General features: G+C 44.1%; 1 protein-coding gene across 19 annotated transcripts in view; it reads left to right on the top strand.

Moving 5' to 3' along the window:
- Window positions 1-4,883, top strand: part of LOC139410961 (ankyrin-1-like) — a 72,201-nt gene extending 67,318 nt beyond the window's left edge. For 17 of the 19 annotated variants that reach the window (XM_071156674.1, XM_071156680.1, XM_071156690.1 and 14 more), the window contains one exon: window positions 4,023-4,883. Coding sequence is in view for 5 of the 19 variants with exons in the window: in XM_071156680.1 (XP_071012781.1) it covers window positions 4,023-4,064 (42 nt within the window). In the remaining 14 variants the exon portion in view is untranslated. The remainder of the gene's footprint in view (window positions 1-4,022) is intronic. The other 2 variants (XM_071156686.1, XM_071156688.1) reach the window with 1 other exon arrangement.
- Window positions 4,884-14,289: the final 9,406 nt, after the last annotated feature.

Consider the following 14,289-nt stretch of genomic DNA (forward strand, 5'->3'; position numbering starts at 1 on the left):
AGCACTACAGTGCAGAGTGACATTTGATGTGGCTTGAACTATATCATTGGCATTTGATGCAACTACTGTGCATTAATATGTTACAGTATGACTGTGGGGTGGCATTGACTTAGTAGATTCACATTTTATATTACAATTAAGTCTAGTTGAGCGGTAACGCTCTCAACTCTGTACTACACATTCTGTATCCCTCGGCAACAGAGGTATGAGTCCCGACTCGACCATTCCTGTCTATGCCCTTAAACATTCCTATCTTTGTCCTCTTCATCGTCTATCTCCCCCTATCTACTTCTAGATGTTCTATCAGAAAATAATGAAATAGGAAAGGTTGACCGGACCTCCCGATCTTCTTACCCAGATGCCTCGTTACATATGGCTTTATAAGATAGTATATTAGTGTGTAGTGTTTTGCTGTAGATGAGTATCAGTGTGTCAAATACAGTTGGATGTATAGCACAGCTGTTGTCATACTGTCTTAGGAGAGTCTAAACCACAGCAGATTCTGTGGTCAGTGTGTATAGATTGTGTTACAGTGGGTATTCAGCAAGGTGTGAAGGGGAGGTTCAATGGCTGTCCTTATGTGGTGGCGTGGTACTAATGCTGTACATGTCTGACTGGGTTTACAGTAGGTCTAGCTACATGCAGTATGTTTATGTTAGTGCTGACTGTTGTACCTATTACAGATGGCATTGCATGTGGCTCTCCACTATCAAAGGGTGCTGGGGGTCCAGCATGTTTTCATAGGTCAAAGTTGGCAGGCCAGTTGTTCTTTCCAATTAAACTATCTGGGTCAACTGTGTGTGTGTGTGTGTGTGTGTGTGTGTGTGTGTGTGTGTGTGTGTGTGTGTGTGTGTGTGTGTGTGTGTGTGTGTGTGTGTGTGTGTGTGTGTGTGTGTGTGTGTGTGTGTGTGTGCTCACGCATGCGTGCATGCATGTGTGCCTCTTACTCTGACGTATAAGACACACCCAGACGAGAAACAGGTCCCATGCATTTGCACTCAGAGGAAGGCAGTAGCCTTAAATTCAGATTGCTGCCATTTCAGACTGGAGACGGCACCAACTACTACACTCAGGTTCACTTTGATTAGTAAGACAGATCTTGACAAAACATTTACATTATAAACAGAACAATGACCAATGACTTGACTGACAATGCACAACACTTTCTTAAAGTAGGAGAAATAGAGCTCCCCTACAGTTTTGTTATGTGATGTAGATAAAGTGTAATATCAGGAGGCAAACTTATAATTGAACTCATTTAAACTCTAGCTGGCACGGGTAGATGTCTTCTTTTTTTCAAAACCATACATATGTGTGTGAGGTGTATACTTTTGTTTCAAATAGGATTTGTTTAAGACAACAACAAAAACACTCTGTGTGTCCCTGATTTAACCCACTGCAGTAAAAGGTTAAAGAGGAGTTTTTAAGCCTTGAGACGATTGAGACAGGGATTGTGTATGTGTGCCATTCAGAGGGTGAATCGGCAAGACAAAATATTTAAGTGCCTTTGAACAGAGTATGTTAGTAGGTGCCAGGCGTACCGGTTTGTGTCAAGAACTGCAACGCTGCTGGGTTTTTCACGCTCAACAGGTATCCCTAATGTTTGGTATACTCAGTGCATAAGACTATAAGACAGTGTATCTAGAGTCCCCTATTTCCATGTTTGGTATACTCAGTGCATAAGACTATAAGACAGTGTTTCTAGAGTCCCCTATTTCCATGTTTGGTATACTCAGTGCATAAGACTACAAGACAGTGTATCTAGAGTCCCCTATTTCCATGTTTGGTATACTCAGTGCATAAGACTATAAGACAGTGTATCTAGAGTCCCCTATTTCCATGTTTGGTATACTCAGTGTATAAGACTACAAGACAGTGTATCTAGAGTCCCCTATTTCCATGTTTGGTATACTCAGTGCATAAGACTACAAGACAGTGTATCTAGAGTCCCCTATTTCCATGTTTGGTATACTCAGTGTATAAGACTACAAGACAGTGTATCTAGAGTCCCCTATTTCCATGTTTGGCATACTCAGTGCATAAGACTACAAGACAGTGTATCTAGAGTCCCCTATTTCCATGTTTGGTATACTCAGTGCATAAGACTACAAGACAGTGTATCTAGAGTCCCCTATTTCCATGTTTGGTATACTCAGTGCATAAGACTACAAGACAGTGTATCTAGAGTCCCCTATTTCCATGTTTGGTATACTCAGTGCATAAGACTACAAGACAGTGTATCTAGAGTCCCCTATTTCCATGTTTGGTATACTCAGTGCATAAGACTACAAGACAGTGTATCTAGAGTCCCCTATTTCCATGTTTGGTATACTCAGTGTATAAGACTACAAGACAGTGTATCTAGAGTCCCCTATTTCCATGTTTGGTATACTCAGTGCATAAGACTACAAGACAGTGTATCTAGAGTCCCCTATTTCCATGTTTGGTATACTCAGTGTATAAGACTACAAGACAGTGTATCTAGAGTCCCCTATTTCCATGTTTGGTATACTCAGTGTATAAGACTACAAGACAGTGTATCTAGAGTCCCCTATTTCCATGTTTGGTATACTCAGTGTATAAGACTACAAGACAGTGTATCTAGAGTCCCCTATTTCCATGTTTGGTATACTCAGTGTATAAGACTACAAGACAGTGTATCTAGAGTCCCCTATTTCCATGTTTGGTATACTCAGTGCATAAGACTACAAGACAGTGTTTCTAGAGTCCCCTATTTCCATGTTTGGTATACTCAGTGCAGTGCATAAGACTACAAGACAGTGTATCTAGAGTCCCCTATTTCCATGTTTGGTATACTCAGTGCATAAGACTACAAGACAGTGTATCTAGAGTCCCCTATTTCCATGTTTGGTATACTCAGTGTATAAGACTACAAGACAGTGTATCTAGAGTCCCCTATTTCCATGTTTGGTATACTCAGTGTATAAGACTACAAGACAGTGTATCTAGAGTCCCCTATTTCCATGTTTGGTATACTCAGTGTATAAGACTACAAGACAGTGTTTCTAGAGTCCCCTATTTCCATGTTTGGTATACTCAGTGTATAAGACTACAAGACAGTGTATCTAGAGTCCCCTATTTCCATGTTTGGTATACTCAGTGCATAAGACTACAAGACAGTGTATCTAGAGTCCCCTATTTCCATGTTTGGTATACTCAGTGTATAAGACTACAAGACAGTGTTTCTAGAGTCCCCTATTTCCATGTTTGGTATACTCAGTGCATAAGACTACAAGACAGTGTATCTAGAGTCCCCTATTTCCATGTTTGGTATACTCAGTGTATAAGACTACAAGACAGTGTATCTAGAGTCCCCTATTTCCATGTTTGGTATACTCAGTGTATAAGACTATAAGACAGTGTATCTAGAGTCCCCTATTTCCATGTTTGGTATACTCAGTGCATAAGACTACAAGACAGTGTATCTAGAGTCCCCTATTTCCATGTTTGGTATACTCAGTGCATAAGACTACAAGACAGTGTATCTAGAGTCCCCTATTTCCATGTTTGGTATACTCAGTGTATAAGACTACAAGACAGTGTATCTAGAGTCCCCTATTTCCATGTTTGGTATACTCAGTGTATAAGACTACAAGACAGTGTATCTAGAGTCCCCTATTTCCATGTTTGGTATACTCAGTGCATAAGACTACAAGACAGTGTATCTAGAGTCCCCTATTTCCATGTTTGGTATACTCAGTGTATAAGACTACAAGACAGTGTATCTAGAGTCCCCTATTTCCATGTTTGAAAGGAAGGTTGCGGTACATTTTCTCTTTATCCAAGGACAGTTGTAAGACAAGCTCTGACCGTGTTTTGGCTGTGTGTGTGTGTGTGTGTTTATAGACAGGTATGCCTACTCACATTTACTGATTCGTCTCTGGGTTCTTGATTTCTGCACCCTGCATGCCGATCCAACAGAACTGTTGGGTCTGATTCTCTACACACTGATGGGAACCTTGTCCGTGCTCCATATTAACCTCTGTTCTCTTGCCCTCCAGGATTTGAGCCCCACACCAAAACAATCCTACTTAGACACATGACCGGCGGCAGGTGACAGGAGGAATGAAGAGGAGGAGAATAATGGAGAGAAAAGAAGAGAGATTGGAACGAACGAAACACTAACTTCATAATAACAACAACCACCACGGCAAAGCCGACGATCACGAGAGCGAAGTGGATTTACTCCTAGTTTTCTTACCTTTTTAAAAAAAGAAACAATCCAAAAATGTCAACTACTAGGCTAGGTGCATGATTTCGTATAAAACAAAACCAAACACAGACAACAAAAAAAACAGCAACCAAAACGTGCTTCCTGTTATATGTATCAGCATGAATGACTGCTGGCGCATGGCCTGTCTTTCACTACAGTACTAGGGGTTGGGGGGGGGGGGGGGGTCACTCCTGTATTGGATAGGAGGCCATGTTGGGGTGTAGGGCAAGGTGAATATGTCATACGTCCAGGGCAGTGTTTGTTTGTGAAACTTCTGAAAAGGGAGACTGTCAAAATACTCAGAATTATCTCTAGGCAACAGGTCACTCTCCCTCCCTGTCACACCGAACAGACTCTTCCAGCAAAAAAAAATATTAAATACATCACAGGCTGGTTTCAGCCCTTCACTGTCCCACTCCAGTAGCCTACATTTGAGATATTGGTGTTGTACATTCTATCTGCACTGAAATGCTACGTGACTGAGTGTTACCTGTGTTTTATGTCACCATAACCCTATGTGATGCTAATGATGCTGCTGTTTCAGACACCTAAACGATTCTTCTGCTCTGGTGTTCTTGTTTGGTTAACTCTATGCGTATATGTTCTAAATATCTTGAGATCTGGTGGGTATGAGAACAAACAAAACAAACCTCTGTGTCGTTCTGCCTGTTTTATCTGTCCATTTCTGTGTGTCCGGTTATTTGTTATTTTGTGATTTTCATGCGATGCCTCCCTTTGCTGTTGTCATCTCACCTAGAGGGCATTATTGGCTTCAGAGACATTTCACGGTTCTTTGTGTTTTAGAAAAAGGAGGTTCTGTGTTGACTTTCCTCCCCAACCCCACAACCAACCTCCCTGGAGTGGTTTGTGTGTTTCCAGGGTGAATGTAATTGGAGTAAAGGCTGGGGCAATCATGAGAACGTTGGATAGACCTTTCACCTACCCTGCTATATGTGTGCAGCTATAGTCCAGTTTGTCTGGCGGTCCTGTCACCACCATCTGTATGTATGTATGCAGCCCACCCACCTCATTCATCTCTACACCCCATCCTCACACCCCATTCTCCCTGCACTGCACACCCTGCCCTGCCCTGCCTCCCTCCACTCCCCCAGCCTTTCGGTGTAGATGCAGCAGTCCTGTTCTGTCCCTCTCAATATGGATATTATGTAGCAGTTCTGTTCATTACCAGCAGGGGTCAGAGTCCCCCTAATTAATGTAGCATGTCCCCTCTGGTGTGTCTGTCACACAGCAACAGATTGTCAGTCTGATATCACAGGATATATCCAAGAGGGTTTACAGATCATCTCCGCATCTACCCATCATTCGATAAGGGTAAAGAAGTAACTTCACCACTACAGGTAATAATGTAGCACTGGTTAAGCTGGTTACATGTGATAGTCAGTCAGGGAGAGGTGGGTATCTACAGAGATTTGAAAGTGTTGGGATTGTAAGTGTTGCTTGTTTTGTTGGCAACTCTCAGTAGACTAGCGAAGACAACCAGCCACCAATCACTGTGATAAGAAACTGTAATACTGACCCACAACTGTGAGCCCACACAACCCCACCACAAACCTGTCTCCTTTCCTCTCGCCCCTCTCCTGATGTCTGTACACCCCTACCCCTTTTCCCATCAGAAATGTATTGTCTGGTGTTTGTTTAAAGGAAAGCAATAACATTGGTCGAAAGAGTAGGTCTTAATATGTGTATGTGTGTGTGTGTGTGTGTGTGTGTGTGTGGGGGGGGGGGGGGTACTTTTACCTTAGATGTACTGTCTGATTAGGAGAGATGCCAGAGCCCCAATCAGCCTCCTGCTATCCACTTGACCTGCGTGGAACATAAATCACTTCCATGTTGGTTGCACAAAGTAGACAAAGGAGACAAGTTGGTGGACTGAGTTACTGGTTTGCATTATTGTAGAGCTGTTTTCTTCAAGTGTTTTTCTCCCAGTCCCAACAGTGTTTGGTTTTTGATCTTGTGTGTTTGAAGGTTGGGTGGCAAAGAATAGCCATTCCCTGAGGTTTATGCAAGCCATCCAAAAGTGTCCACTCATTGTTCTTTTAAGCCTTAATGGCATTCATATTTAATTCTAAGGAGAAATTCTAAAGTGTGCGTGTGTGTGTGTGTGTGTGTGTGTGTGTGTGTGTGTGTGTGTGTGTGTGTGTGTGTGTGTGTGTGTGTGTGTGTGTGTGTGTGTGTGTGTGTGTGTGTGTGTATAATGAGTCCACTGATTGTAAGTACAATTGAGACACACCGTACAGCGTCATTTAGTGTTGACAAAATGACAGTGCAGGGTTGAGGGCGGTGAATTGGCATGGGTGTGAAGGTGATACGACACTATTGGTGGACATTAAACCGAGGTTCTTCGGTCCCTACCCTGATTTAAACATGGTTTACAGTAGTGTTACCTCAGTACAGTATACCATCCTACATCATGTAGATTAGATGTAATGCTCTACATCCTCTTGGCATTGTATCGTAACGGATCTTGATGCATTACGTTGCTCATATCGTAGGAAAACGTGTGTCTCAAACACTCCAGAGAGTATATGAACGAACACTCTGCAATAATAATACCCAGACATTGAAATTAGTCTCCAGTCCAGGCCCATGGTTTATCAGCCTCTGTAGCCACAGGTAATGAATGTAAGTTCTTGCTCTGTACATATTAGTTGACTAGGTAGGCTAGACGCCAGACTGTTTAGCCTATCTATTGAACTCGGGATCTGTTGTTGTTTAAGAAACTGTATAACACTGAACACATATGAATAGATATGTCGCCCATATAACCCATCCATGCATAATCAGAACGAGGGAACGAGCAAGAGAAAGAGAGCACGTATAAAAGTCAAGTTGTTGTTTTGAGACATTTGATCATCTATCCCTCCCTCTGCACCATTAATACATATCATGTTTATGACCCCACCTTGACTGGGTCAAAGCTACGGGGGCAGCAGAAAGAGGAATGGTGAAGCACCTCCATGTGACTGCTTAAGGTCGGCTCAGTAAGAGCTTAAGGAAAACCAGACAAACATACATTATACATTCATTATGCTTCTTAGTTTGGTTTCTGTATCTGGTAATTTGTGTGCACACAGTGTGGGCCTACAGTCTTTAAGTCTGGATGTAATGGGGTTGGGTCTGGAGACTTGTGGAGGTGGTAGACAGGGAAAGCAGACTGGGCGATGAGGATCTATGGTTGTAGAGGGGTAGTTAGACAACTCTCTGAGACAACATCGTGGCTTCACTGGCTAGGCTGTTTTTTTTTAAATAGTATTTTTCCTCAACACCGCCCACCCCCGTTCCATCCCCGCTCCCTAAAACCAAAAAGAGATTGAGCCAGTTCTAATGCTTCCTTCTACACAGTGACAGGCTGAGTGGAGTCAAGGAGAGGGAGGACTCAGTAGAACTTCAGACCATGGAGGTGACGACATAAACCAACTTCATGCAAAAAAGATTAACTGTTGCAAAAACTAGAGAACACATGTATACTCATTTAGAATGGATTGAAGACATTATTCATGCAATAGCATATTACTCAATACTAAGGAATGCACCTGCGCACATGCACAGAAAATGTTTTTAATATAAATGAATATATATAAAATATATGGAAATATATATTTACTTCGAATGCTATGCACCCTTACTTGTCAGCGGGATTATAGTTATTTTATGGATGTACTTTTAGCATCATAGCTACCAAGAGACTGTTGAGTTATGGGTAATGCCTGCAACCTGGGAAAAATAGGGGCCTTGTGCGTATTTGAACTTGTTTTGTTTGCTTTTATATTGTTATTGAGAGGTCAAATATGACAAATATATACATGTACAAGCCTTTTAATCAAATGAAATCCGAAGACATCTATAGATAATTGACCCTGTACACCAGCTCAAATCATTTACGAAATAATAAAGAAATGAAATGTCCTTGTGTTTTCATGTGTTTGAGTTTGAACGAGACGAGTCCATCCATGTATTATTTTACACTGTTAATTGTACATGAGCAATATCAATACATTTCACCAGATGGCAGTATAAGCTTGTTTTTTTTATCAACGGCTCTGACGTTTTCACAGCGGGGGTATTCTTTCATAGCAGGAAACATGGCGTTGAGAAATTATTTTTATTATCATTAAAGTCCTATCAGCATTGTGTCCGTAATGGCTCGGAATAATGAATAGGTCCATTTTCCCAAGCATTGCATTCATCGTATAGCTATAATATTCCTAGCATTTTCAAGAACACGTACATTCAAAGATGAGGGAACGAGCAAGAGAAAGAGAGCACATATAAAAGTCAAAGTTGTTGTTTTGAGACATTTGATCATCTATCCCTCCCTCTGCACCATTAAAACATATCATGTGTATGAGCACACAGACCAGACATTATACATTCATTATGCTTCTTCATTGATTGATACCACCTAAATCAGTTTGGCTCAAGCTCGCATAGGCTGCGTTTAGACAGGAAGCCCAATTCTGATCCTTTTTTTCACTATTTGGTCTTTGACCAATCAGATCAGCTCTGAAAAAGATATGTTGAAAAGATGTGATGTGATTGGTCAACCGAATTGGGCTGCCTGTCTAAATGCAGGCTAACCATACTATTTTCCAATTTGGACATTTTACATCCAAGTAACATTGGAGAGGGAGTTGAGCAGGAATATGTAGTGGTAGATATGTGGTTGGGAGGGGGAATCTGGTAATAGTGAACTTTTACAACCTGTGTAAGAGACTAGAGTTGATGGCTCTTGGGAGTGTAGAAGGTCAAGATAGGAGACGGGTGATGTGGTGTGGGGATTGTAATGCCCACAGTGCACTCTGGGGAGGGGTACGGACTGATATAAATAGTGTTGGAGGAAATCTTGGGTGAGAAAGGGCTTGTGTGCCTTAATGATGGGCGGGGAACCAGGATTGACCCAGTAATTGGAACTCAATCTGCTCTGGATCTTACTCGAGATGTAGTTGGAAGGCAGATGTACAGTGCCTTCGGAAAGTATTCAGACCCCTTTACTTTTTCCACATTTTCACAATACCCCATAATGACATTGCAAAAACAGGTTTTAAGACATTTTTGCACATTTATTAAATATAAAAAACAGAAATAACTTATTTACATAAGTATTCAGACCTTTTGCTATGAGACTCGAAATTGATCTCAGGTGCATCCTGTTGCCATTGATCATCCTTGAGATGTTGTTACAACTTGATTGGAGTCCACCTGTGGTAAATTCAATTGATTGGCCATGAGTTGGAAAGGCACACACCTGTCTATAGTTGACAGTGCATGTCAGAGCAAAACCCAAGCCATGAGGTCGAAGGAATTGTCCGTAGAGCTCCGAGATAGGATTGTGTCGAGGTGACCAAGAACCTGATGGTCACTTTGACAGAGCTCTGGACTTCCTCTGTGGAGATGGAAGAACCTTCCAGAAGGACAACCATCTCAGCAACACTCCACCAATCAGGCCTTTATGGTAGAGTGGCCACATGAAAGCCACTCCTCAGTAAAAGGCACATGACAGCCCGCTTGGAGTTTGCCAAAAGGCACTTAAAGAATCTCTTCTCTGATGAAACCAAGATTCAACTCTTTAGCCTGAATGGCAAGCGTTACATCTGGAGGAAACCTGGCACCATCCCTACGGTGAAACATGGTGGAGGCAGCATCATGCTGTGGGGATGTTTTTCAGTGGCAGGGACTGGGAGACTAGTCAGGATCGAGGCAAAGATGAACGGAGGGGTACATTCCTATGGGTACAGGGGGGAGAAGGGGGAAGGCAGGGGATTCCTATGGGTACAGGGGGGAGAAGGGGGAAGGCAGGGGATTCCTATGGGTACAGGAGGGAGAAGGGGGAAGGTGGGGGATTCCTATGGGTACAGAGGGCAGAAGGGGGAAGGCAGGTGATTCCTATGGGTACAGAGGGGAGAAGAGGGAAGGCAGGGGATTCCTATGGGTACAGGGGGGAGAAGGGGGAAGGCAGGTGATTCCTATGGGTACAGGAGGGAGAAGGGGGAAGGCGGGGGATTCCTATGGGTACAGAGGGCAGAAGGGGGAAGGCAGGTGATTCCTATGGGTACAGAGGGGAGAAGGGGGAAGGCAGGGGATTCCTATGGGTACAGGGGGGAGAAGGGGGAAGGTAGGTGATTCCTATGGGTACAGAAGGGAGAAGGGGGAAGGCAGGTGATTTCTATGGGTACAGAGGGGAGAAGGGGGAAGGCAGGTGATTCCTATGGGTACAGAGGGGAGAAGGGGGAAGGCAGGTGATTCCTATGGGTACAGGGAGGGAGAAGGGGGAAGGCAGGGGATTCCTATGGGTACAGGGGGGAGAAGGGGGAAGGCAGGGGATTCCTATGGGTACAGGGGGGAGAAGGGGGAAGGCAGGTGATTCCTATAGGTACAGGGGGGAGAAGGGGGAAGGCAGGTGATTCCTATGGGTACAGAGGGGAGAAGGGGGAAGGCAGGTGATTCCTATGGATACAGGGGGGAGAAGGGGGAAGGCAGGTGATTCCTATGGGTACAGGGGGGAGAAGGGGGAAGGCAGGTGATTCCTATGGGTACAGAAGGGAGAAGGGGGAAGGCAGGTGATTCCTATGGGTACAGGGGGGAGAAGGGGGAAGGCAGGTGATTCCTATGGGTACAGGGGGGAGAAGGGGGAAGGCAGGTGATTCCTATGGGTACAGAAGGGAGAAGGGGAAGGCAGGGGATTCCTATGGGTACAGAGGGGAGAAGGGGGAAGGCAGGTGATTCCTATGGGTACGGGGGGAGAAGGGGGAAGGCAGGTGATTCCTATGGGTACAGAGGGGAGAAGGGGGAAGGCAGGTGATTCCTATGGGTACAGGGGGGAGAAGGGGGAAGGCAGGGGATTCCTACGGGTACAGAGGGGAGAAGGGGAAGGCAGGTGATTCCTATGGGTACAGAGGGGAGAAGGGGGAAGGCAGGGGATTCCTATGGGTACAGGGGGGAGAAAGAGTAACGCAGTTCCCTGGTGGACTGAAGAGTGCAGAGAAGCTGTGAAAATTAGGAACAGGGCTTTCAGTATTAACAAGCATAAGCAGTAGTAAGGAGGACCATTAGGACAGCTAAGAGAACTACTCCAGTGGAAGAGGTATGGGGGATGATTAAGAGGATGAGTGAGGTCAGAGTAGATTGGGATCTCCCTGTGCTGAAAAGTTGGGAGACTGTTGCAGTGAGAGTCATGGAGAAGGCAGAGATGTTAGCCCAGGCATTTGTAAAAGTCCACAGCTCAAATAATTTAAAGGACGAGGGACAGCGTGAAAAAAGAGAGGGTCAGAGGAGAATATCCAGGGATCCTGGATCAGAGAGAGGTGGTGAAGGATGCATTGAAGGTTCCTTTAACGTTGGGTGAGATTAAGAGAGCAATAGCTAAAGCTGAGGTAACATCTCCTGGGAAGGATGAGATGTGTTACATCGTGATGGCTCGTCTCAGTGACACAGCAATGGGAAAAGTATTGGGCCTTTACAATAAGGTGTGGCAGGAAGGAAAGCTGCCTGACAGTTGGAAGCAGGCAGTAGTGGTGCCGATACGGAAATCAGGGAAAGGCCCTACTTATCCATCAAGTTATAGGCCGATAGCTTTGACATCTCATGTCTGTAAACGAGGCCTAATGTCATCAGATCAAGGTGGGTTCAGGAAAGGCAGGGGAACGATGGATCCTGTACTGTGTCTACAGTCAGCCATACGGAAGGCACAGGCAAATAAGGAGGTGTTTTCTTCGATGTAGAGAAGGCTTATGATATGATTTGGAAGGAGGGCCTGCCCATCAAATTGGATAGCATGGGGGTTGAAGGATTTTATTTTTGGACAATCAATACAAGTGAAGGTGGGGAGCTCTATGTCAGAAAGTTATGAGGTAGATAATGGTACCCTCCAGGGAAGTGCGATTAGTACTTTGTTGTTCTCCATTATCATTGATTATGTATTCTCCCAGGTGAGACCAGATACTGGGAGGTCATTGTTTGCGGGTGACTGGGCATTGTGGAAGACAGGGAGCAATATTCTCCATAGTCTTACAGCCGGAAGCGATCAGAGAAGTTGAACAGTGGTCCCTCGAGTGGGGCTTCAAGTTCTCAGTTGAGAAAACAGACTGTTTTTTACTAGAAGGAAGGTTGGGGAGGAATAATGCCTAAAGTTGTATGGGAGGAATCTGAAGAGGGTAGGAGTGTTTAGGTTTCTGGGGGTCAGGTATATTGACACTGAGATTACATGGGCAGAACATATTAACAGAGTAGTTATTAAAGGAAATAAAATATTGAATGTGATGTGTTGCCTCATCACTGGACTATAACAGTGTAGCATGTGGATCAGCAGCTCGCTCCTACATCTCTAAAAGAAAAAACTAGCTGTAATCCAGGCTCAAGCTCTAACAATATGTTGTGTAGCAGTCGGGACCTCCCTGTTGGCAGAGCTGGAGGTAGAGTTGGGGGAGATGGCGTTTAAAGTTGAAAACAACAACAACTAACCATGACATATTGGGTAAATCTTCAGGGACATAAGGTTACACATCCTGTAAAAAAAAAAAGTGCTCCTAGAGTGCTGGGACCATGAACGAGATCTGAATACAAACGTTTGGTGCATAGGTAATGTCATGGCGAGAGATAGGACTGTTGGGGAAGGAGTTCAGCCCCTCTTCCTGCTATCCCACCTTGGTTGCTCCCTCAGCCAATGATAGAATGATATACCTAGGGATGCTTGACAGGGTAAGAGCTGGTGAGGAAAGAGTAGATCCAGTAAATGCTTTAAGTTAACATTTAAGAACTCAGTACTATGCTGTCTTGAATACATTCACTGATGGATCTAAGGACCATAAAACAGGGAGGACAGATGCAGCTTTTAGTGTTCCTGAATTTAAGGTGGCAGTGACAACAAGAGCTACGGATCGTTTATGCGTATACGCAATGGAGTTGCTGGCCATACTCTTGGCTGAAGAATGGGTGGAGACCAGACAGGGTAATCATCTACTCTGACTCATGTGCTTAAATTCATTTTTGTCACGGAGAAGACAAGATTGAGATTTTGCAGGGCCTGTTTAGGGTGAAACAGACGAGGATATTTGTGATGTTCCTCTGGGTACCAGCACATGTGGGAGTAGAGGGGGATGAGGTGGTGGATCTTCTCGCCAAGCAGGCTCTCAAACATCCTAATGTTTATATTGAAATGTCAATCAGTAAAGCAGAATCCAAGGGGTTTAAAAGAACACTGGTTAAAAACAAATGACAAGAGTTGTGGAACAGAGAGGGAAAGGGAAGACACCTGTATATGATACAGGAAAAGGTGAAGGCAGGGAGGTCCTCGGGTCGAGAGAGAAGGGAGGAAAGTGTAACACACAAGGCTCAGTACATTGAAATTGGTGGGGAAACATCTGACTGGGAGGTGTGATCACTGTCAGGAGGAGATGGAGACAGTGGAACACGTGCTATTTCAGTGCCAGCAATATGGGAGGGAAGAGAGAGATTGTTGTTAGATTTAATGAGTAAGGGTGTTGAAGAGTCAAGCTTAAGTGAACTGCTGGGAAAATCTTCAGGGGTTGTAGTATTTAATTGTGTATTTCGAGAATAGTGGGTAGGAGCTTAGCACTGTTGAGTGCTACATCCCAAGGGGTTCGTGCTGATTGTACGGAGATTTTATCAGCCGGTTTAATGGCATCCTTTGAGAAGGCAAGAACAAGATGTATGTCAGGAGAAATGCAGTATTATCATAAGGAGACGTATATTTTGCATATGGAGGAGGAGTGGAGGGAAAAAGAGAGGCAGAGGAGGACTAAGAGAGAGAGAGAGAGAGAGAGAGGAAGAGTGTGAGCTTGAGTCAGTTAAGAATGGTGGAAAAAAGGGAGATTGTTTGTTGAAGAATGGTAGAAAGTGTAAGCAGAGTTAGCTGAAGACAGGAGGAGAAATTGAAGTGAATGAGGGCAGTAGGTGTAGTGAAGTTCTCGGAGCCGAGGCTTGCACCGAGGGTCAGGATAAAGATGAGTCTGACCGTAGGAGTGAAGTTTTTGGAAAAAGTGGACCCTTGCCTTTTGGCTCATCCATTTGTGTTTTCA

Source organism: Oncorhynchus clarkii, chromosome 6 (assembly GCF_045791955.1).
Source record: "Oncorhynchus clarkii lewisi isolate Uvic-CL-2024 chromosome 6, UVic_Ocla_1.0, whole genome shotgun sequence".
In the NCBI taxonomy this organism is placed as follows: Eukaryota; Metazoa; Chordata; class Actinopteri; order Salmoniformes; family Salmonidae; genus Oncorhynchus; species Oncorhynchus clarkii.